The 25,692-nt window shown below is 50.5% G+C and overlaps 1 protein-coding gene across 1 annotated transcript in view; it reads right to left on the bottom strand.

The window, feature by feature from the left end:
* Positions 1 to 25,692, bottom strand: part of SMG1 (SMG1 nonsense mediated mRNA decay associated PI3K related kinase) — a 1,828,328-nt gene that overhangs the window by 460,144 nt on the left and 1,342,492 nt on the right. The window contains exons 49-50 of the mRNA XM_086940872.1: positions 8,110 to 8,382; positions 7,681 to 7,915 (exon numbers count right to left, since the gene is read on the bottom strand). Coding sequence (XP_086796998.1) covers positions 7,681 to 7,915; positions 8,110 to 8,382 — 508 coding nt within the window. The remainder of the gene's footprint in view (positions 1 to 7,680; positions 7,916 to 8,109; positions 8,383 to 25,692) is intronic.

The raw sequence follows: 25,692 nt of genomic DNA, 5'->3' as shown, positions 1-25,692 counted from the left end.
GCCCGCGTACCCAACAAAGAGTTGATCATCCACCCGGAACTGGCGTGTGCGATCCAGATAGAATGAGAGCGCACGTTTTGGGTCCAGACGGTGGAGCCTCTCCTCCTCTCTCGAGGGGTGCGGAGGCGGAAAGAAGGTGGGCAATGTGATGGACTGCCCAATGTGGAAGGCCGTGACCACCTTAGGCAAGAAGGAGGGCCTAGTCCTCAAAACAACCTTGTCCGGATGGACTGAAAGGAAAGGAGGCTTACAAGAAAGAGCCTGGAGCTCACTCACACTCCTGGCAGAGGTGATGGCTACCAGGAATGCAGTCTTCAAAGAAAGAAGGCGAAGTGGACAGTTATGAAGTGGCTCAAAGGGAGCGCACATCAGAAAAGTGAGAACCAGATTCAAGTCCCACTGAGGCATCACGAAAGGAACCGGAGGAAAGGTATGAGTGATGCCTTTCAGAAATCTGTTAACTATTGGGGACTTGAACAAAGAAGGTTGGTCAGGCAGCCTCAGAAAGGCTGAAAGAGCCGAAAGATAGCCCTTGATAGTGCCCAGAGCAGAGCCCTGCTGGGCAAGAGAAAGAAGGAAGAGAAGAACCTCAGAGAGAGGGGCATTGAGAGGATCCACAGCCTTTGCTGTGCACCATGCCACAAATCTGTTCCACCTGCAGGCGTATACCGTTTTTGTGGAGGGACGCCTGGCTGCCAGAATGATGTTGCAAACTTCAGGAGGCAAGTCAAATGGCCTCAACCGCCGCCGCTCAATCTCCATGCATGGAGGTGGAGACTGGACAGGTTCGGGTGGAGGACCGTCCCCTGCTGCTGCGACAGAAGGTCCTCCCGAAGAGGCAGACGAACCGGGGGATCGACAGACATACTGAGTAGCTCGGGATACCAGTACCTTCGTGCCCAGTCCGGAGCCACAAGGATGACTTGTGCCCGATCGCGCTTGATCTTCTTCAGCACTCTGGGCAGAAGAGGTATAGGCGGAAAGGCGTACAACAGACCGCAGCTCCACTCGCGACGAAAAGCGTCTCCGAGCGAGTGCCGCCTTGGAAATTCCAACGCGCAGAACTGATGACATTGCGCGTTCTCTTCGGTGGCGAATAGATCTAACCAAGGCTCTCCCCAACGCAGAAAGAGGCCTTGCGCCACGTCCGAGTTCAGACGCCATTCGTGATCCATCGAGCACCGACGGCTGAGTTCGTCCGCCCTGGCGTTCAGAGAACCTGCCAGGTGTTGAACCACCAGAGTCACGCCCTGATGTTCCAGCCACTGCCAGAGGCGCAGAGCCTCCTGGCAGAGGGTCCACGACCCCACACCGCCCTGTTTGTTGCAGTACCACATGGCGGTGGTGTTGTCCGTGAACACCTGCACTGCACTCCCTCGGACAGACGGGAGGAATGCTTTCAGTGCCAGACGAATCGCCCGCAGCTCCAACAGATTGATATGGAGCCGGGATTCCGCCGGAGACCAGAGTCCTCTGATCTCCGCCTCTCCCAAGTGGCCACCCCAGCCCTGGAGGGACGCGTCCGTCACAACTACGTGCTCCGGTTGGGGAAGGGAGAGGGATCTGCCGTTGACCCAATCGCGGTCCGTGAGCCACCACTGCAGCTGTCTCGCAGTGCCCTCCGAGATCAGGACATGGTCGGAAAGGTTGCCCCGGTGCTGGGCCCACTGAGACTTCAGGTCCCACTGCAGAGCCCGCATCCGCCACCGAGCGTGATGCACCAGAAGGATGCAGGAGGCCATCAGCCCCAGAAGCCGCAGCGTCAACCTGACCGAAACCCGGGATAACGGCCCGAAGATCGGGATCAGGGCCTGAATATCCCGGACTCGCTGTTCGGGCGGGAAAACCCGAAACTGCGCCGAGTCGAGAACCGCTCCGATGAAAAGGAGCTTCTGAGAGGGGCACAGGTGCGACTTCGGCACATTGATGGAAAACCCCAGCCTGTGTAGGAGATCCGCCGTAGTCTGGAGGTGGGTGACGACTGCCTGGGGCGAGCCCGCCTTCAACAACCAGTCGTCTAGGTAGGGGAAGACTGAAACCCCTAACCTGCGCAGGTGAGCTGCGACCACCGCCATCACCTTCGTGAACACCCGTGGGGCGCTGGTAAGGCCGAAGGGGAGCACGGTAAACTGAAAATGCTCGTGGCCTACCGTGAACCGCAGGTAACGCCGGTGGGCCGGCAGGACGGGGATGTGGAAATACGCATCCTGCAAGTCCAACGCTACCATCCAGTCTCCTGGGTCTAGGGCAGCCAAGACCTGAGCCAGTGTCAGCATTTTGAACTTCTCCTTCCGGAGGAAGCCGTTGACGTTCCTCAGATCCAAGATAGGGCGTAGGCCCCCTTTGCCCTTCTTGGGTACCAGGAAGTAGTGGGAGTAGCAACCACGTCCTACTTCTGGCCCAGGAACGCGCTCGATGGCCCCCTTGGCCAAGAGGGCCGAAACTTCCTCCTGCAGGAGCCGCAAATGATCCCCCGATACGCGGTGGTGTTGCGGTGGCATGGCTTGAGGGGTCATCTCGAAGGGGAGGGAGTAGCCCCTTCGGACGATCTGCAGCACCCACCTGTCCGAAGTGACTGTGCGCCAGTGAGAGTGGTGATGGCGAACCCTGCCTCCCACTGGCGTCACATGGGCCGAAAAGCACGGACTAGGAGGGTTTTGAGGCGGATGCTGCGGGGGCAGGTGTGGACTGGCTCCGCTTGCCTCCCCGACCGCCTCCACGGCGGTTTCCACGGCCGCCGCCGCGCTGGACGACAGTTTGCGGCGAGTGGCTGGCGGCACGCGTGGGGACGCCCCTTCCGTGGCCACGAAAGGAGCGAAAAGCAGCCACTTGCTGGCGCGGGGCCGAGAGGCCCAAGGACTTGGCCGTAGCCCTGGAGTCCTTAAAGCGCTCGAGCGCGTGGTCTGCCTTGTCGCCAAAGAGGCGACGGCCATCGAACGGCATGTCCATGAGTGTATTCTGGACATCAGCCGAGAAGTTGGCGGACCTAAGCCAGGCGTGGCGTCGAATCGCCACCGTCGTAGCCATCGCTCTGCCCAGCGAGTCAGTGGTGTCCAGTCCGCACCTGATCGAATATTTCGCTGCGTCCCGGCCCTCCACCAGGGCTTGGCCGAGTTTGGCCCGTACCTCCAACGGACACTCTGGCAGCAATTCCGCCACCGTTTCCCATATAGAATGGGTGTAACGGCCCAAGAGGCACGCGGTGTTGGAAGACCGCAGTCCACAGCTAAGGGACGAGAAGACCTTTTTGCCAAAGGCCTCGTACCTCTTGGATTCCCGATCAGGGGGCGCTGACGGGAAGGCGGTCTGGGAGTTAGAGGCCTGGATAACCAGACTCTCGGGGGTGGGGTGGGTGGACAGGAAACATGGGTCGCCCGGAACCGGGCGGTGGCGTCTGGCCACGTTCCTATCTACAGGCGAACCTGTAGCGGGCCTGGACCAAGTGCCCAACAGAACGTCCGACAAGGCCTCATTAAACGGCAGCATTGGCTCCATGGAGCATGACTGCGGCTTAAGGACCTCTGTGAGGAGGTTAGTCCTCACGGCCGCGACGGGGAGCTCAAGGCCCAAGGCCTTAGCAGCCCTCATCAACACCACACTATACGTAGCGCCCTCCTCCGAAGCCACGGAGGGAGGAGAGACGAATCCAGTGTCTGGAGAGGTGTCCAGGCCACTGGCCTCCCCAAGGTCTCCTGTCCAGTCCATGCTAGACTGACATTCCCTTGTCAGAGGGTCCTCAGACCCCTCCCAGTCCTCCTCTTCCCTCATCTCCTGAGACTCAGGGTCGTTAGTGAATGAGGATGGTTCGTAGGGATAGAAATCCCCGAACGGCGTCGGGACCGGCGCCGACTGGCGCCGTCCCGACGTCGGGACCCATAGAGAGGAGGTATTGGGGGCGGCGTCGGCCGGGACCGACGCCAGCGGGGACACCACACGGACCGACCCCGGGGGGGTCGTAAGGTCCACCGGGGACGCTCCATCGCCCGACGAGGGCTGAACGGCACCCTGCGGCGTCGGACCCGAAGGCACCGACGACGCCGGGGCCGCCGAACCCTGCGGCGCCGAGCCCGAGGGCAGCGGCGGCGTCGGGATCGCAGAGCCCTGCGGCGCCGGCGTCAAAGACGCCGGCGGCGTCGAGGCCGAAGCACCCGACGGCGTCGGGGTTGAACCCGACCCACTAGGGCCCCCAGACGGGTTCGCTGGGCCCGAAGGCGCCGCGGAACCCGTCGGAGAAGAAAGGGACCTCATGGCCATGAGGAAGCACTCTATCTCCTCCGGCGTCGCGTTCAGCCCAGGGACCGGGGGGTATGGAGCCGAACGCGGCGCCCGCGACTCCTGAGGAGCCGCGTGGGCGGTGTCACCCGAACCCCCGGCCGCATCGCGCGAGCGTCGGGGGGAGTCGGAAGAGCGATGATGCCTCTTCGACTTCTTATGCTTCTTACCTGACGACTTGGACCCGGAGGAGTGGCGCCGACTCCCGGAGCTGTGACGGCTCCGCCCCCGCGACCTGTCCCTCGACCTCCCGTGGGACCGGGACCTCACACGGCGCGGGGCCGACTGGCGGATCTCGAGTCGCCTGCGGGACCGCTCCCGCCTGGCCTTCCTCGAGAGGGCCCGACAGTCGGAACAGGCCTCGTCGTCATGGTCGACGCCCAAACACGTCAGGCACAGTCGGTGCGGATCCGTAACCGACATGAGTCGTTCGCAACCGCCGCAGTGCTTGAATCCGGGCATCCCTAACGGCACCGTCGGAGTCGTGAAGACTTCGAAAGAGATCAAAAAGATCCAAAAAGTTAGTCAAAAAATGACCAGGGAACTGCTTTTTCCAGATCTGCGCTGGCTGGCGCGGAAAAAAGAAGAACTGACGTCAGCACGCGGAGGCGGCGTCTATATACTCCGACGACGTCATCACGGCGCCCACGACGCCGACGACGGACGCGGAGCCGCAGACGACGCCTACCGACGCGCAAGGGTACTGCTACGCAAAATTTTCCGGATCCAGTCTGACGCCTGGGGATATTCTAAGGTAAGGAATCTATCACTAACGTGTCTCTTTCAGATATGATACACAGAGCCACACTCCATGCCTGACATTAAGATGGCCGCCCTGGTTCACAACTAATGCAATGTGCTACTGACATGGCCTCTACATACCAGATAGACACCATGATGTGCCTCATACGCAAAGAAGCCGCTTACCGGAGGGGGAGAACTCACTGAGCTGCATATATGCCACCAAAAAAGGTATTTTGGTATTATTGTTAAGCTGTTTCTATGATGGCGCCTAAGCATTGGGTGCAGCAAAACAGGCCTCTACGTGGATCAGTATATGCTCCCACCGCCCATCTCAAACTCCAACCCAGCAGTCAGAATCACCGGATGCGTTTGATGGAACTATGATGACGCCCCCTGGGCGGACCCCAAAACTGTTTTTACCTACTGCTGAGCCCAAGCAACCTTGGCCGATGCCCAGTGGAGCTGTCCTATACAGCTATAGAGGAGTCTGGCCCCTTGGCTGTCACCTACAAAGCCGGTCATCTGTCTTTGCTTTCCTTGTCTCCCCGTTTGTGTCTCCTTCCCTCTCCCTCCGCCTCCCTCTGTGATTCTTTGATTCAAACTGATGTAACTATGTAACCCGTAACTCGCTGGTTCAACTGATCTAGATAACAAAAATGTTTGTACCTACCACGGAGCCTGAGCAACCTTGGCCGATGCCCGGTGGAGCTGTCCTATGCAGCTATAGCGGAGTCTGGCCCCTTGGCCGCCACCTACCCAGCCGGTCATCTGACATTGTTTTTCCTTGTCTCCCCATTTGTGTCTCCTTCTCTTCCCCTTCGATGGTAGGTCGATGACGCCCCCTGGGCGGATACCAAAACTGTTTGTATCCTCCGCAGAGACCGAGCAACCTTGGCCGATGCCCGGTGGACCTGTCCTATACAGCTAAAGAGGAGTCTGGCCCCTTGGCCGTCACCTACCCAGCCGGTCTTCTGACATTGTTTTTCCTCGTCTCCCCATTTGTGTTTCCTTTCCTCTCCCTCCCTCTCCCTCTCCTCCTCCCTCTGTGATTCTTAGATACAAATTGATGCAACTATGTATCCTGTAACTCTCGGATCCTCATGTAAAGCGCTCTGATACCTCCGGGTCTAGCCAACGCTATATAAAACTGTGCAAAATAAATAAATAAAATACATTTAGGTGACCCCCCCACCAGGAACCTGACTTACCTGACCAAAGAAGGTGGACAAAGTAGAGCTGAAGACCCCAAGAACTGTGGACTAGCTGTTGACTTTGCTCCAAACCCTGCATGCCAGCTTATGTGTCAACAATTGCAAAGACCCGACTTGTCCTGCAGCTGGTCATCCTCCAAGAGCCTCGGAGGGCTGCCAGCACTTCGCCAACCTATCAGCATCTCCCTTGAAGTGGAGGAGTCACTTGCCTGCAGGCACCAACTGCAACATCCATTTCACCGAACAGCTGACCACTGTGTCCTTGATGCTGCAGCTGCCCAGGAGGAGGATACAGTGCTCCAGGAGGTCACTTCCGTCTCCCCACCAAGTTTGGAGATGCTAGGACTCAGAGGAGTCACCCTGCACTAATACCCAGGGGACGTCAGTTTCACCAAGGTCACCACAGAGTGGACGTGCTGTCCTGTTTTGTGCCAATCTCCACTTCAACCTAAAAAGTGAGAGCCTCCTACTCCAGCGACCCACCGGAAAAAACACCTCTGCACGCGAGCCTCATATTCTGAGCCTACAGACAGATCACCCTTGCTCAAGAGCCCCACAAGAACAGAGTCTCCTTCTGGGTTCCAACTGACATGTCCCCAAGTCCCCACTTTCAGCACTTTTCGGCTTATAGGTTTCTCCATAGATTTCAGCTGTAGTGTTTGAGGCTACTCTTACGACCAGTACCTTTGCACCCCACACACCAGGGCAGATAAACCAAAACTGCTGGTGGTTCTAAGGACCTTGACCCCTACTTACCTTTAGTCCTGTAAGTTGTTTGCAAGTTACCCTATGCACTGTATGTTCTTCCCATAGGAAAACATTACCACTTTCGAGGGTCATGCCTCATGATTTGGAGCTGGATCAAAATCATTTTTCCAGCTCGGGCACATTTAGTGGTTAGTAAATTTGTTTTGAGCCTTGAGAAAGCAGTTCTATCACATGGACTGTGGTTATGATTGTGAAGGTTCTTTGTTGAGGATGAACACCAATAACTGAATAAATAAATAAACCGAACCATGCAAACTTTCTGAATTGACAGCTCTATTTGTTGCCACCCATAACATTTTTCTCCATTAAACACAGAAGTGTTTCCTTTAAAACATGGGAAAGGTAGGTCTAAAAAAACAGAAATTGACGAAAATAAGAGGAAATCCCTCCTAAGTAAAAAAATAATTAATATTGGGTATGAAAGTGCTTCCTCGTCTCAATCTACATTAAGAGAAACATGAATAAGACCTTGTTTTCTTAATAAAGGACCATAACCGTGTTACCTTTTCATGGAATTCCTGTAGCCTTACTAAGTTATTTACCAATTCAACCATTAGCTACACGACCATTAACTACATTATGAATTAAGTTCCTTAGAATTGTACTCTTATGCTTTAATAAGTGAAAATGCCCTTTTCTGTCATTGTCTGAACTTTTAAGTCAGAAGAAAAACAAAATAACTTACCTGAAGAGAGATATAAACTCCATTTGCCAAATGAACAGCTTCCGAGGCTTCCACTGGGTTTGGGATATCTAAATCCTGAGGGATGATTTGGCACTGCTTCAACAACTGTACCAGGCAAGTCACATTCCCACTCATGCTACAGAGCTCTTCCAGGAACCATGCACCATCTCTTGATGTAAGATCGACCAACTGCTCTCCAGCACTGGAAGCCGCGCCTTCCATCATCAGATTACGCCTGTATACAAAGCATAACCAATAACATTTAATTGTAGGCATTTATTTTGTATAGCCATCGACACCCAATTAAATGGTGTGAAAACAAAAGCACACTGTTGGTACAAACTGCACAGAGTGCCATCAAGTGGCTATACAAAATACAAGAGACAGTTCAGGACCTTCCCCATTAAAATAGGATGCCTTCAAACTCACCTTGTAAGTGTGCAGAGAGCGGAAATGATAACACTCGCCAGGCTCAAGGATCCCTCTTCTCCATTCTCATGAAGGAACACCTTAATGCAGCGCTCAATTTCTTTCAGCTGCTCCTCACAAACGGACACAGTTACAGCTTCTTGTTTAAGTCGTTCAACTTGCCTTATGAGCTTGTTGTTTATATCTGTTGCATACCGTTGGAGAGTCATCTCTGTAGCATTTATGAACTGGCATACAGCAGGAGGGGGCTGTGGTGCATACTGCATTTCATATCTGCAACAAAAATATTTAATATAACTATGAACCATTTTACCGATTTAAAATAATTAATATTTATAATACAGAGAGGTGTGGCATTTTCAGAACAAACTGTATTTGTGCACTTCTGGGTATAATTGGTTACACAGGAGGAGCATTCCGATCTGGATTAAACATATGCAACTCTTATAAGTGTAGAGATTGAAAAGAGAACAGATTCTCATGACCCAGAATACGTATATTCATGAGCTAAATGTCCATTCATTATTTATAAATAGCTCTCATCTTGAGAACGGCCACTTACAAAATACAACTGTGGCACTAAACAACCAAATTACGATGCCCCAGGATTAAATACTTTAGTACCTAGTGGTTAGTAGGGATGTAAACTACATACTTCACATTAGCTATGGTTGAACTTTACCTAATGTTACATGCTTTTATATACAATTACCCCTTAGTCTATTGCAGGAAGCTGGCTTTTCATGTAGTGTATCAAACTGAGGTACATTATGTAGAAAGTCCAGATGACACTTATAGGTTTACAGGGCTTAAATTAATAATCCTAAATGATCTCTTTTGTGCCAGTGTGGGCAAGCGATTTAGGCTTATCAGAAAGTAGAGCTGTGCATCACTGAGTCAGTAATGAGACACACTCGAGAAGAAACTCAAGACCAATTTTGAAAAATAACCACAATCGTCAAAATTAAATAGGTACTTTGAGTTATCAATTTTTATAGACCAATGTGCTTTTACTCAGTAATGCTTTCTTATGGAGAAAGAAAAACACACTGCATACAAATATTTGCAATAGTATTTTGGAAGTCCCCTTTAGGACTTAAAGTGCTGGGGGATCGAGGTCACAAGATCCACCAGCAGTTCGGGTTTACCTGCCCTGGATTGTCCAGGTGCAGAGGTGCTGGAAGGGTTGTTGGCCTTGCAGGCTACATCACTGGCAAAGTAGGGGGAGCCACATAGAAACAGGCTGCAAGAGGGACTTGGGGACAAGTGCGGAAGCTTTCAACAGGGGGCTTGGTTCGTCTGTGTCTTAGAAACAGTGTGGCACATTCGGTTTTCATGGACCCAGGCAGGGAGCTTGGGTGCAGAGGGTTTTGGTTGGTTTTTCCGGTGCGAAGGCATCTCTTGGTCAGACATACAGAGGGAAGTAAAACAAAACAGCAGGGCCACTCTCTGTGATGGCCTCTCTGGTGTGGGAGAACCACTTTGGCAGGTCGGTCTCGGCGGTGTGGGTGTCCGGGCTAGACATTAAATACTTTAGTCAGACAACTCAGAGTTTCTCCTGTCAAGGGGCCACCTAAATACTGAATTTTGGGGCGTTAAGCAGAGTGACGGGTACGAGCCAATGGGCTACTTATCCTTGGGGTCACTACAGCCCCTATACGACCACTTTATGTGGGGTGTGGGCATAACACTGTCCCAGACTTCTTAATTCCACCAACTTCAAGATGGTGAAATCCTTCCTTCGTGGAGAACATCAGCCTGCCCACCTTAGTGGAGTGACAGTGGCATAACAAAGGCCCCTGCAGTGTTGGGCCTCCACACCCGAGGTCCAGGGGGGCCCATCAGATCAGTATTCTGGTCTGAGAGCTCCCGATTGAGTCCAGAGGGGGGCCCCTTCATGTACTTTGCAGTGGGACCCCTCAGGTTTCGTTACACCACTGGGGTGTGACTAGCCTGGTGGTGCAACAAGGCTTCATGCATATCTAATTTTCCACCGGTCCTGGTGCCAGATGGGCCTCAGTGCAGGGGGTGGTATCTACCAAGTCTGGGTGAAGCCAGGGTCGCATTTCAAAGGCGACAGGGGCTTCACATGCTAAATCTCGGCCATTCTGCTGGAGGTGTGAACACCTTCCAATGGAACAGGCATTGTTTCTGGCCTAGTAAAGCATGGGCTCTCACCTGCAGGGGGTCAGAAACGCCTATGGTGGCAGAATGGAAGAGACCAGTCAGCCAGTACACTAAGTGGCTGGTTGGTTTTCAGGGGGCACCTCTAATGAGCCCTCTGGGTTCATATCTTAATGTAACCACTACCAGCATCAATATGGATTTATGAAGACTTGGTGTTTGATACTAAACACCATAGGTTTCAGTGAAGCCATCATATAGCTGGGAAACCTGTAATTCCCAGTTCCCAGTACATACATTAGACAGCATAGGGGCATATCAGCTCATGCAGATATGCTCACACATGTAATATAATTAACCGAGCCTTAGGGGTAGAAGGCCTGCTGTAAGGGTGACATACATATGTTCCATGCAGTGACTTTGGCATGGCACACAGTGAGTGTGCCATGCCGTGTTTTAATTCATGGTTTGCACCATGACACGCAGTCTACAATGGCAGGCTGCATGCAATTTGTATGGGAGTCCCATAGAGGGGTATAATGAACAAGTTACTTACCTTCGGTAACAACATATCTGTAAGAAACATTAGTGATAGATTCCTTACCTTAGAATTACCCCCAGGCGTCAGGCTGGATCCGAATAGTTTTCGTCAGCAGTACCCCTGCGCGTCGGTAGGTGGGGTCGTGCGGTACTAACCCTAGAAATCAGTTCACAGAAACGGGGAGAATGGGTGGGGCGGTAAGGAATCTATCACTAACTAATGTTTCTTACAGATATATCGTTACCAAAGGTAAGTAACTTGTTCATCTAAAAGAAACACGTAGGGATAGATTCCTTACCTTAGAATAGATACCCCAGCAATACCAACCACGGTGGTGGGTCTGTGAACCAAGATCACACCAGGAAGTCTTGGAGAACAGAATGGCCAAAGAAGCAGTGTCTCCGGACTTGGCTGTCCAGGCAGTAGTGCTTAGTAAAAGTGTGCAGCGAGGCCCACACAGCTGCCTGACAGATGTCATGCAAGGGGACACCACGTCCCAATGCTGTAGTGACAGCTGTCTTCCTGGTGGAATGTGCGCGCAGCCCACTGGAGGCTCCTTTTTTGCCAGAGAATAACAGGCTTTAATACACAAGACAACCCATCTGGAGATAGTCCGCTTATCTACAGCCCAACCTTTCTTGGCACCAACGTAGCCAATAAAGAGCTTGTCATCCGCATGGAACTGTTGTGTGTGATTTAGGTAAAATGAGAGCGCACGTTTTGGGTCGAGACTTTGGAGCCTCTCTTCCTCTCTGGAAGGATGCGGAGGCGGAAAGAAGGTGGGCAAAGTGATGGTCTGCCCGATGTGAAAGGCAGTGACAACCTTTAGCAGAAAGGATGGACGTGTTCTGAGCACAACCTTGTCCGGATGAACAAATAGAAAAGGAGGTTTACAAGAAAGAGCCTGGAACTCACTCACTCTCCTAGCAGTTGTGAAGGCCCCAGGAAAGCAGTCTTCAAAGTCAACAAACTAAGAGGACAGTTGTGAAGAGGCTCTAAGGGAGCGTGTAGGAGAGTAGGATCTACTTACTATAGTTACCCCCACTTTTTGCTGGTGTTTCACTGTTTTTCGACTTTAGTCTGGCTGGGGCCCTGCTATTTTGGACCCCAGCCTAGCTGCTTTCTCTCTAAATTGATTGCATGTTCTTTAGGTGCACTCCAGATTGGTTACTATGTTACCCTTGTGAGTCCCTAGTATATGGTAGCTTAGATACCAAGGGCATAGGTACCAAAGAAGCCTACCAGGGGCTGAAGCCGGTATTATGCCACCCTTTGGAAGCCTCCCAAAATGGCACCAAAGGTCTGCTATTGCAGCCTGGGTAAGGTGGTGCTTGCACCCCTTACTAAGATAAAGGATACCGATATCTACCTTTAATGACAGACACATATAAACCTATAAGTCACTCCTATGGCAGGACTGAACAATCCTGAAGGCTTTCGGAATCTATTCTCTGATGCTGTTCCGTGATACAGCCATACCATATACTCTTACATGCATTATAACCTCGCGGTAAATGCTAACTTTGGAATGGCTGCATCAAAACATGTTGTGTTTGGCGTCAAACACTTTGGAATCCTATCCTACCCCCCCCCCCCCCCCCCCCCCCCCCGCCGCCAGTCCTGGCAGCGGAGCTAGAATTCCACCCTTCTAGAGGGGGAAGACATGTACACACGTATCTGACCGGTAATAGTTTATAAGAGCCCCAGCATCACAAGATGGATGCTGCAGCCACAGACATAAGTCTGACCTCCTGCTGCTGGACGAAACTCCGGCAGGGGAAGCCTGGACAATAGGTTTCCTGTGGGTCCGTGCATTCAGTGAATGCTTTTCAGACAGTGCTGGGGGCTCAATTGGTGTCCCAGTTCAAACCAGTTGCAGGGGCCCTCAGCCCCTGCTCTGGCGTGAAACTGGACAAAGGGGAAGGGGTGTAACCACCCCCACCCTGGGTCCTCCCATAGGTGGGACCCTAGAGTAAGTCCAACCCCTAAATTAGTATAAGTATAGAAACCCAGTCCTTAGGACTTTAGATTACCCTGGACAAAACTCTGCAAATTGTATCCTGGATCTTCGACATTCTATTTCGACTAGAAGACGGAAGAATCTCCCTTGGGGTCAAGGAGTGACTCCCTTGTTTAAACAGGCACCGAAGAAGCATCTTGCCGGTCTGCATTTCCAAGACTCCTGCCAGATCCCGAAGTATTTGCGCCACAAGACCCAAACTTCCAGACATCTCCGAGGCTGACAAGAGATCCAAGCAAAGCTGAGACCCGCAGCAATCACGAGAGACGTGGAACCGGAACTCCTGGACATCATGCACATTTGCTAGTGCACCAACTTCCAGAGCTTTCCTGAAGTTGTGCATTGGGCTACTCTTAGTCCAAGCCCTGAGCACCATCTGCACCGAAGATTGTGGGCCTACACTCCACGAGTGTTCCGTGGGCCCGCTTCTAGCAATTCTGATCAAGGCCTCTTCGCAATCCCTGATCCGTCGACTGGTGGGTCACCACAAAGGTAATTCTTTTGTTTCTTGGGTTTCCCTGGTTGCTATAGACGTGCCCTGACTCCCCTCCAAAGGGTGAGTCCCTCAGACCTTGCTGGTCTGCTACGAAGACAATCTTTGCATTCTGCGTGGGTTGCTGAGGCTTGTTGGGTCCAATCCAGATACAGAGACCGCAGCACTCGACATCCGACGTGGGACAGCTCAAATCCAACGCCTGGTGGTCATCCACGCCTCCTGGTCCTCATGGCTGAAGAGTCAAGCTTCACCTTCTGCACCTGAAATCACCAGACATCGGTGGGCATCTGATCATCGCCTTACTGGTCACTGGCTAGTGACCCAGACTCAGTCCCCTCTGCTTTCAGGTTCTTCAGATCTCCGATCCACCCTTGGATCCATCCGAACACTTTCCACGTGGACGCCTGCAGCACTTTTTCGCAGCTCGCCATAGAAAAAGACGACGAAACCCGACAAGAAAAGACACCTATGCACCCGGCTTCCCTGGGTGAGGTAACACGAGTACTTCGGTGCTCTAGTTCTAAAGGGGTTTGCTCCAAGTCCACTCCTAAGTGTCCCTAATCTTTAAAAATCTAATCGCAACTTTCTCCATAGAAGTCAATGGTGATTCCCGGCTGTGTTTAGACACTGCACGCGTCCCCCGTGGGTCTCCAGCATCACTACCTTGGGTGGTTTCTGATTGCCACAGCGGTTCCACAGGCCCTAGGCCTTGTCTCTATGTCCTTCGTGGTTCTTATACCACTTTCTTAGTATATGGTTTGTGACGCCCTAGGGATAAACGTATACTGTGCTAATTTACTGTGTGCTAAATAAGTTTACTGTATGTACTTTCGCCTCTAGCCTCATAAAGAGACTAGAGGGATGTGTTTAGATTAAATACACATTATATATATATATATATATATATATATATATATATATATATATATATATATATATATATATATATATATATATATATATATATATATATATATATATATATATATATATATATATATATATATATATATATATATATATATATATATATATATATATATATATATATATATATATATATATATATATATATATATATATATATATATATATATATATATATATATATATATATATATATATATATATATATATATATATATATATATATATATATATATATATATATATATATATATATATATATATATATATATATATATATATATACCTGGTGTGGTTCTCCTTTCATTTGGTCATTCACAGGATTATAGACTGGTAAAACACGCTGCTTTACATTCCTTCAAGTCTTAGCCTAAAGGCTGCTCTCCACAGCTACCACTAGGTTAGCTTTCTATATAGGTGGTCTTTAAACTTACCATCAATAAGGGTCGTTTGGACTGGTGCAAGGTGCCCACTAGAAAAGTGGACAGCATACACCAGGCCAACTTCTAACATGGATGACAGCGGTGGGATACCAGCTTGCCATTGTTTCACCAGATACTCAAGTGTGTGATCATTTGAAAACCACTAAAGGTACCAGAGGCACATATAATACAAGCTTACATACAGTAAGTTCTACTGAACTTAGAGTTGTGTGTCAAGGGCTTAAGCACACCCTTTCTACAACTCAAGAGAGGTTTAGTAGGTTAACAAGTAGTGTAGGTAGTGCATACACTACACCTCACTAATCATGACTTCAAAGACAGGACCTAGCAGATCTCTGCCAGATGTCAGTCAAGTACAGACATCCAAATATGACACATTTCCATTTTCAAGAGTTAAGGTTTCTGAGTGCTATGAGGAACTTGAAGCCAGGACAAAATCACAACACCCAACGCCACAGAGGCAGTGCTGCTTGATGACTTTAGACCGGCCTCAGAGCATGAAAGGGTAGGCAGTGGGGTGAGGACAGCAGAGAAGGAAGGGCCTAGTGGGTTACCCCACCAGGACTCAGACTCTGATGCTGACCAGGCAGGTGACAATGACCTAGACCTGGACAATCCAGCTCCTACTGGAGATAAGGAAGGCCAAAGAGACCACCTCTTTGTCCCCCCCAGGAAGAGTTGGGGTGGACCTAGAAGACCCATATCACCTTCAGTGGAATCTGATCATTCTGGCACATCTATAGGGACCTCTTTCTCTTCTCATACGAGGGACACCTCCCAGGAGAAGAGAGAGCATCAGGTTAGAATGGAAGAGCTCAGCTGACGATAAGGAGACAGAGTAGCCTTAGAAAGGGAGTCCCTAGAGCTTGAAAAAGCTAGAAAAAGATGGGGCTAGAGCCCCATGGTGGCAGCAACTTCCCTAGTGGCAGGGAAAGGTCTTATGACCGTAGAAACTTAAACAAGATTATTATTATTTTTTTTTATTTATTTTATTATTAATCTTGTAGAGCGCGAACAGCTACCCGTGAGGGTTTCCCGGCGCTAATTGACATTATAGCATAATAGTCCAGTAGGAGATAAAGCGCAGAAGCCAGGTTTTAAAGGCTTGGCAGCTTTCCGAAGGAAATTATTGGGCAAAGAGCCAGGTCTTAACGGCTTTGCGGAAACGAAGATGACAGTGCTCCACTCGTAGATCTAAAGGAAGAGAATTCCAAAGTCTGGGTCCCAGTACAGAAAAGGAACGACCGCCCACTCTGGTGAGCCTAAACTTAGGAACACAGAAAAAATGTTGGGAGGAAGAGCGGAGGGAGCGTGCGGGAACATAGGGTTTAACAAGAGATTGGAGATAGGTGGGGGCGGCTTCAATCTTTATCTTATGCATAAAGCATAGTGTTTTGAATTTAACTCGTTTGTCAAGGTTAAGCCAATGGAGTTGTTTTATGCGTTCGGAAATTGGATCATATTTCCGACAACCACACAGAAGCCGAGCAGCGGCATTCTGGACTAGTTGGAGACGGCGCATGACCGCCCTGGTCGCCCCCAGATAGAGCACATTACTGTAGTCCAATCTGGAGGTCACCAGCGCCGTTACAACAGATCTCTGGGTGTCAGAAGGCAGGATCCAAAAGATTTTTCGCAGCCACCTAAGAATGGTAAAGCAGGTGGCTGCAACCTTATTGTCCTTCCCTACCAGAGTGGGGATGACATCCACAAATGGACAACTGCACCAGAGGGCCTCTAAAGTACAGAAGGTACCCCAGGAGCAGTGGGCAGCAATCTTATGGCTCTCCTTTGCAGACAAAGAAAGAGACAAGATCCTCACTGTAAGAGAAGAGGATGCTGATGAATACAAAATCCTGAAGAGTGCTCTAATAGATGGGTTTGGCCTAACCACTGAGCAGTATAGAATACAGTTCAGAGGTACCAAAAAGACACAGACTCAGGAATGGGTTGACTTTGTTGATTGTGCTACTAAGGCTCTGGAGGGCTGGTTATTGGGCAGTAAAGTGTGTGACTATACAGGAATGTATAATTTGATCATGAGGGAGCAGATCCTTAATAACTGTCAAAATCGGCTGTTGCATCAGTGTGAGATCATGGCTCTACATATACTGGACCAGAATAAGGTACAGTGTGTATAGAGTCCACAAACCCAAGAGGTATAACAGAGGTTAAAGCCAGGTGTGACCTTACTCTCTAAAGTGGTAGCTTGGTCGAGCAGTAAGGCAGTACCAGAGGACAGTGTAAAGCATTTGTTGTACACAGTCAGCAAAGGGTTTCACACACTCAAAGACTGAACTTCAGGCCAATTGTTTTTACATCAAAATATATAGTTGTTTTATTTTTAGAACCAACCGGCATCAAAATATACTGCTCTCAATATGAGAGGTCTCAGATGAATACTTTGCAGAAAGGCAATAAGTTTTGTAAACACAATAGGTACAGGTGTTGTTGTAGGCAACCCAAATCTACACACAATTTAGCATTGAGATCAATGGGTTTTTCTAGATAAACACAGCTGATTACTTTGGTAGTTCCAGGTCTGGATCCTAGATTCAATCCTGAGTTCTAAGCTGAAAACAATTCAGTAAAAACGTTTTAGTTATTGCAGTGATTTTTCAGGAATATAAAGCTATTTTAAAAGTTCACACTTGGAAACTTTTCAAAAGAAATCTGGCAAAGTTATCCAAGGGGAGAAAATTCTGGCTGCTGGTAAAGTATGATCTCGTTACTTTTGTAATCCAGTACTGGGCTCCTTGGACCGGCACTGGGGTCTCAAATTAAAACCGGTAAGTAATTACGTTTCAGTAGTTGGTATGATTTTTAAAGAATATTTCAAGTTTTCAAAAGTAGACACTTAGAAGAAATTTCACAGAAAAGCACACAATGGATTCCTATGGAGATAATTTAAGTTACTAGTAAACCCGACTAGGATTACTTTTGCGGTTCAGTACTGGGCGACAAGATGCAGTACTGGCTTCTCTCCTGATCACAGGTGAGTGCTTCGAAATGTGGTTGATTTTATGTGAACATTTTAAGTTTTCAAAAGAAGGAACTTAGAAAAATTTTCGAGTCAAACCAGTCAATGTTATTCAATGGCAGGTAAGTGAGTTACCGGTTTACAGGTGAGTATTCGGCTGGGGAAGTTAGGGTTCTGGGTCAGGTAGGAACAGTTGGTTCACCCTCAGCGGCATAGGGGCGGCCGGGTGCAGAGGTAGTTAGGCCCAATGTTATCCAATGAGGGACAGGGGGCCTCCGGTTAGTGGCTGCTGGCTAGCAGGCCACACAGCTGGGGGAGCTAGGCTCCTGATCCCTTGCTCAGGGCAAATGGGGAAGTGTGCTTTAAGCGCTGCACCCGAATCCCGCGGGCTTTTCCCGACTTCAGCATTGCTAGTCCCGACTGCTCCCAGCGATTCCCTAGGCCCTAGGCCTAACCACTTTTCGATTGGTATCTCTTATACCACTTTCTTAATATATGGTTTGAGTGGCCACCCGCCCTCATCCATAATTGTGCAACTTTTATATGTTTGACTGTGCTTTTGTTTTAACGCTTGTGCCCCTTTGCTCATAAAGAGTACTGGGGATTACTTTAGTAATAAATACATATATTTTTATAATATATACTTGTGTGGTGTCCTTTTATTTGATATTACAGGATTGTGATTGGTAAAACAGCTCGCTTAACACAACCTCTTGAGTTTAGCCTTTCAGGCTGCTTAGTCCATGCTACCCCTAGGATAGCTTGTCTATAAGGTTGAATTACAACCAGACACCATGAGGGATTGTTTGGAATGATACAAGGTGGTTCCAGAATTGGAAACATCATATATCAGGCCAACTTCTCACAGATGGTCATACTGAGTAGCTCGGGATACCAAACTCTTAGTGCCCAGTCCGGAGCCACAAGAATGACTTGGGCCCGGTCACGCCTGATCGTCTTCAGCACTCTGGGCAGAAGTGGTATAGACAAAAAGGCGTTTAAAGACCGCAAATCCACTTGCGGCAAAAAGCATTGCCTAGCGAGTGCCACCTTGGAAATTCCAACGCACAGTACTGCTGACATTGCTCGTTCTCTTTGGTGGATCTAACCAAGGCTCTCCCCACTGTTTAAAGAGACCTTGCGCCACATCCGAGTGAAGACGCCATTTGTGATCTATCATGCACCTACAGCTGAGTTCGTCCACCCTGGCGTTCAGTGAACCTGCCAGGAGTTGAACCACCAGGGAAATGTCCTGCTGTTCCAGACATTTCCAGAGGCGCAGAGCATCCTGACAGGGTCCACGACCCCACCCGCCCTGTTTGTTGCGGTATCACATGGCGGTGGTGTTACCCGTGAACACCTGCACTACTCTTCACTTGACAGAGGGAAGGAATGCCTTCAGTGCAAGTCAGATCGCCCGAAGCACCAGAAGGTTGATATGGAGCCTGGACTCCGCCTAAGATCTGAGGCGTCTGATCTCCGCCTCTCCCATGTGGCCCCCCCATCCCAGGAGGGACGCATCCATCACCACTATGTGCTCCGGTTGGGGAATGGAGTGGGATCTGCCATTGACCCAATGCCGGTTCGTGAGCCACCACTGCAGCTGTTGAGAAGTGCCCTTCAAGATCTGGACGTAATCTGACAGGTTCCCCATACGCTGCGCCCACCGGAACCTCAGGTCCCACTGCAGAGCCTGCATACGCCATCTGGCATGGGTGACCAGAAGGATGTAGGAGACCATGAGGCCCAGCAGCCTCAGGGTCATCCTGACCGAAACAAAGGTTACAGGTTGAAAGATGGGAATCATAGCCTGAATATCCTGCACCCGGCGTTCGGGAGGATAGGCCCGAAACTGCGTCGTATCCAGAACCGCTCCGATGAAGAGGAGCTTCTGAGAGGGAATCCGGTGCGACTTCGGCACATTGATGGAGAACCCCAGCAAATGCAGGAGGTCGGCCGTTGTCTGGAGGTGGGAGACGACTATCTGGGGCGTGCCCGCCTTCAACAGCCAGTCATCAAGATAGGGGAAGACTGGAACCCCTGATCAGCGCAGATGAGCTGCGACCAGCGCCACCCGTTTCGTTAACACCCAAGGGGCGCTGCTAAGGCCAAAGGGGAGCACAGTAAACAAAGTGCTTGTGGCCTACCTTGGCCCGCAGGTAACGTCGGTGGGACCGCAGGAGGGGAATGTGGAAATATGCGTCCTGCAGGTCCAACGCTACCATCCAGTCTCCAGGGTCAAGGGCAGACAAGACCTGAGCCAGAGTTAACATCATGAACTTCTCCTTCCGGAGGAAGCGATTGATGCCCCTGAGGTCCAAGATAGGATGCAAGTCCTTGTCCTTCTTGGGCACCAAAAAGTAGTGGGAATAACAACCACAACCTACTTCTGGTGCAGGAATGCGCTTGATGGCCCCCTTGGCCAAGAGGGCAGTGAGTTCCTGTTGAAGTGGTGCCAAGTGATCCCCAGACATGCAGTGGTACTGGGGTGGCATGGCTGGAGGGGAAGTCTCGAAGGGGAGGGAGCAGCCCCCTTGGACTATTTGCAAAACCCAGCTATCCGAAGTGATGGTGCGCCAGTGGGGGAGGTAAGGGCAAATCCTGCCGCCCACTGGCGTTTCATGGGCCTGAAAGACCGGACTAGGAAGATTTGAAGGCAGTGGTGGCCGGGGTGTGTGTGGACAGACCTGCCCGCTGGCTCCCTGACCCGCCACGGCGGGTTCCATGTCCACGGCTGAGCTGAGATTGTTGCTGCGCAGGCCTGTGGCTCTGAAGCGAACGTGTTGGGCGGCCCTTCCGTGGCCCCGAAAGGAGCGAAAAGTAGTGGGCCTATATGTGGAGGCCCTATTTACAAGTCTCCCCCAAGATGACACCCTGCAAGTTTTGGAGGATGTACTATTCATCAAAGAGTGGCATTATAATACACCAAGACACTTTATACTTGAATGCTGCAAACTAGCACTAAAAGAAAACTTTTTTGCTTATGAAAACGACCTGTACCTTCAAACACATGGAACCTCCATGGGGAGCGCCTTCGCTCCTTCGGTGGCAGGACTCTATGTAAGTCACTTCGAGGAGCAACACATAGCCAGTGAAACAAACCTGTTCTCTTCCAGTATATTATACTGGAAGAGATACATTGATGACATCATAATGATATGGGACACTAAACTGGACCTACAGGCCTTCATGAACTGGCTTAACAATCTAGATCCCTGGCTGAAGTTCACATACACGGCCACAAGTAACATCTCGATTTCTTGGACATAACAATATTTGTAAAAGACAATGTGCTTCATACAAAGACCTTTAGAAAACCCACGGCCAAAAACAGCATCTTATCATACAAGAGCTACCATCCAAAGCCGTTGAGGGATAACCTTCCCTATAGCCAGTTTTTGCGCTTGAAGAGGAATTGTAGCAACAATGCAGACTACCAATTGCAAGCAATAGAATTGAGTGACAGGCTCAGGCAAAGAGACTATACAGAAAAAACAATAAGACTCTGTAAAAAAAGAGCGAATAACCAACCCAGAGACTGTCTCCTACAAACATTCCCAAAAGTACCAACACCAGATTTGACCACATGTGTGACAACATTCTGCCAGGCTTCCTATGAAGTAAAGAAATTGATTAACAAAAATTGGCATATTTTGCACACGGGTTCATTCAACTGGCCAAAACCGAGATTTGCAAACCGAAGAACAAAGAATATTAAAGATGTTCTTGTACACACCCGACCAACACAAAAAGTGCAATTGGTCACAACTAGAGATGCAACCATGACTCCTGTAACCGGACATTACCCTTGTGGTTCTTGCGTCGCTTGTAAAACGACAAAAGCATCTAAATCACTACAACTCTCAGAAACACTAGTGTGGAATCAACGCCAGCATACAAATTGCAACTCTACACACGTCATTTACATGGTAAGCTGCCCTTGCGGTAAACTATATATTGGAATGACGTGTCGTAAAGTAAAAATAAGAATTGGAGAACATAGGAGCAATATTAAATTGAAAAAGAACACGACCAAGTTATGTTCCCATTTCGTGGAAGCAGGACACTCCTGTGAGGACATTCACTGGACTGTAATTGAAATGCTGAATGATAAGACTTTGAGATGTGAGAGAACACTTTTTGAAAAGGAGCAGAGGTGGGTGGAACGTCTTAAGACCCACGAACACGGACTTAATGACTCTATTCCGTGGCACCAGTTTGCAAAATGAAGTTATCCCAAATGGTCAAGCTCAAAAGTAAACCTCCTTATACATCCAGAACCGTGAATTAAACCCAATCACCTTAATTTCTATCTGAATAATCCATTCCTAACAATGGTAGCTATTGGGCTTATAAAGAACCAACTCTGTTCTCCACTCGGTGCCTGCATAAAGTTCGCATTGATAAAAAACACAGCAATGAGCCACTTTGGATTCCTGTGCCTTTAAAAATGATTCCTTCCCATGGAGGTATCATTTCCGGGGGCAGAGCCAGCACAAGACGGAATTCCGAATAAACGCGGGTAATGGCGGAGGGAGGATTGTGAAACCACAGAACTCCGGTAAGTTACCTGTGTGATATGGTAACTAATGCGATAATCTCTAAACACAGCTCTGGGTAAAGCAGTTGCGATATCCCCGATGCAAGAAAGAGTTTCTACGGTATAAGGTAGGACAGCGCACACAGCGCTTTTATTAAAATTCTTTGCGAGTCCTCCTACCCCGTATACCAGGGTAATCAAACTCCTCCATGTTGCGAGACTAATCCAGCCCTTTGAGAGTCTCCAGTCACATACAGACGCCCTAATAGCACCATAAATAAGCACGCCCCATTCAGAGCTAGCGCGTAAAGTTATCAAAATTGATTTATAACTTGTCAAAATGTTACCACTGCTCGAACTCGAACCACAGACCCCCTCCCTAATCCTAAGTCTCCTTAAATGAATAATAATGTTATTCATTAAATGCATAAACCTGATTCAGAATGTATAAATCAAGTGTGTATTTCTCTATGTATTCTCCCCATTCTATTACAGAAACCGGAGGAGCAATTTTCCTGAAATAAAAACAGGAACCTACTTAAAACTACACAAATGGTGTGAGTAAAAAGTCCATTGTTTATGTGTATGTGAGTCCTGACGAAAGCTCTATAGACCCCTAGGGCCCAGAGAGCTGAAACATGTCGACGTTGTATATATAACACTACCCAGATCCAGTAACTCGATCTACAAAGTAGTACCTACATTTTTTTAAGTAAATCTGGAAATCACACCAATATTCAATCAATCATTGACAATCAATCATTGACACTTATAAAGCGCGCTACATACCCGTAGGGTCTCAAGGCGCTGGGGGGGGGGGGTGCCGCTACTGCTCGAACAGCCAGGTCTTCAGCTTCTTCCTGAAGGAGAGGTGGTCTTGGGTTAGGCGCAGGTCGGTCGGGAGGGAGTTCCAGGTCTTGGCGGCCAGGTAGGAGAAGGACCTTCCTCCTGTAGTCGCTCTTCGGATGCGGGGGACGGCGGCGAGGGCGAGGTTGGCTGATCGGAGGTGGCGTTTGGGAGCGTAGAAGTTGACTCGGCTGTTGAGGTAGCTCGGGCCTTGGTCGTGTAGGGCTTTGTGTGCGTGGGTGAGGAGGCGGAAGGTGATTCTTTTGTTGACGGGGAGCCAGTGAAGGTCTCTCAGATGTTCGGAGATGTGACTGGTTCGTGGGATGTCGAGGATGAGTCTGGCTGAGGCGTTCTGGATCCGCTGGAGTCTCTTCTGGAGCTTGGCGGTGGTACCGGCGTAGAGGGCGTTGCCGTAGTCCAGTCGGCTGGTGACGAGGGCCTGGGTGACGGTCTTTCTGGTCTCGGTGGGGATCCACCAGAAGATCTTCCTTAGCATGCGTAGGATGTTGAAGCACGCCGAGGAGACGTTGTTGACCTGCCTGGTCATGGAGAGGGAGGAGTCCAGGATGACGCCCAGGTTTCGTGCATGGTCTGTCGGTTTGGGTGCGGTGCCCAGGGCGGGAGGCCACCAGGAGTCGTCCCAGGCGGAGGGTGAGGAGCCCAGGATGAGGACCTCCGTCTTGTCCGAGTTCAGTTTCAGGCGGCTGGTCGTCATCCACTCGGCTACCTCTTTCATCCCTTCGTGCAGGTTGGCTCTGGCGGCGGCGGGGTCGTTGGTCAGGGAGAGGATCAGCTGGGTGTCGTCGGCGTAGGAGATTATGCTGAGGTTGTGTTTGCGTACGATGGCCGCGAGGGGGCTCATGTAGACGTTGAAGAGGGTGGGGCTCAGAGATGATCCTTGGGGGACGCCGCAGATGACTTCGGAGGCCTCTGACTTGTACGGTGGTAGGCGGACTCTCTGTGTTCTTCCGTCGAGGAAGGAGACGATCCATTCCAGCGCCTTGTCCTGGATGCCGATGTTGCTGAGGCGCCGTACTAGGGTGCGGTGGCAGACCGTGTCGAATGCCGCGGAGAGGTCTAGGAGGATGAGGGCCGCTGTTTCTCCATTGTCCATCAGGGCTCGGATGTCATCGGTGGCGGCGATGAGGGCGGTCTCGGTGCTGTGGTTGGCTCGGAAGCCGGACTGTGAGGGGTCGAGGGATCCGTTCGTCTCGAGGAAGGCGGCCATCTGCTTGTTGACGGTCTTCTCGATGACTTTGGCTGGAAACGGGAGGAGCGAGATGGGGCGGTAATTCTTGAGTTCGGTGGGGTCCGCTGTGGGTTTTTTGAGAAGAGCGCTGAGTTCGGCGTGCTTCCAGCTCTCGGGGAAGGTGGCGGTGTCGAAGGATGTGTTGATGATGTCTCGCAGGTGGGGTGCGATGACAGCGTCGGCCTTGTTGAAGACGTGGTGAGGGCAGGGGTCGGTCGGTGATCCGGAGTGGATGGAGTTCATCGTGCGGATGGTGTCTTCGGTGCTGATCGGGGTCCAGGCGTGGAGGGTGGTGGTGGGGGGTGGTTGTTCGGTCATGGGGTGCGTTGGTTGGTTGTTGAAGCTGTTGTGTATGTCCGCGATCTTGTTGTGGAAGTATGAAGCGAGGGAGTTGCAGAGGTCTTGCGATGGGGTGATGTCGTTGTTTCCTGCGCTGGGGTTGGAAAGCTCTTTCACGATGTTGAAGAGTTCCTTGCAGTTGTGTGCGTTGTTGTCCAACCGGTCCTTGAAAGCTGTTTTCTTGGCGGCGCGGATCAGCTGGTGGTGTTTCCGGGTGGCAAGTTTGAAGGAGGTCCTGTTGTCCGGTGTCGGTTCCCTTTTCCAGACTTTCTCGAGGGCTCGGCAGTTCTTCTTGGAGCTCTTGAGTTCGTCGGTGAACCATGGGGCCTTCTTGCTGCCGGGTCTGCTAGGCGGGGTCCTCAGTGGGGCGAGTTCGTCCGCGCAGTTGTTGATCCACTTCGTGAGGTTGTCTGCGGCCTGGCTGGGGTTCGCTGAGCTGGCAGGAGGGTGCTGGCTCAGGGAGGTGGCGAGCTGGTCTGCTGTGATCTTGTTCCAGCTTCTGCGGGCGGCCTGTTTCTGGTGGTGGTGGGTCGTCGTTCTCTTGAAGGTGAAGTGGACGCAGCTGTGGTCCGTCCATTGAAGCTCTGTGGCGTGGCTGAAGTCGATGTCTGTGCTGGAAGAGAAGACTGCGTCGAGTGTGTGTCCGGCGAGGTGGGTGGGGGTGGACACCAGTTGCTTGAGTCCCAGGTTGGCGAGGTTGTCGAGCAGGGTGCTGGTGTTGTGGTCGTTGTTGTTCTCCAGGTGAAAGTTGAGGTCTCCCAGGAGGATGTAGTCAGCAGAGGGGAGGGCGTGCGGGCTGACGAAGTCGGCGATGTCCTCGCTGAATTGCGTGCGTGGTCCAGGGGGTCGGTAGATCAGGGTGCCTCTGAGGGTGGTGTTCGGGTTGGTGTGGATCTGGAAGTGCAGGTGTTCGGCGCTGGTCAGGGTGTTGTCGGTGCTGGTCGTGAGACGGATGGTGCTCCTGTGGACGATGGCGATGCCTCCTCCCATCTGGTTGGCGTTGCGGTCCCTCCGAACGATCTTGTAGCCCTCTGGGATAGCGATGGCGATGTCGGGAGCTGAAGAGGCGTTCATCCAG

Source organism: Lissotriton vulgaris, chromosome 10, assembly GCF_964263255.1.
Source record: "Lissotriton vulgaris chromosome 10, aLisVul1.2, whole genome shotgun sequence".
NCBI lineage: Eukaryota > Metazoa > Chordata > Amphibia > Caudata > Salamandridae > Lissotriton > Lissotriton vulgaris.
Note: the sequence above shows the minus strand (reverse complement) of the source record. Positions and strands in the feature narration are given on the sequence as shown.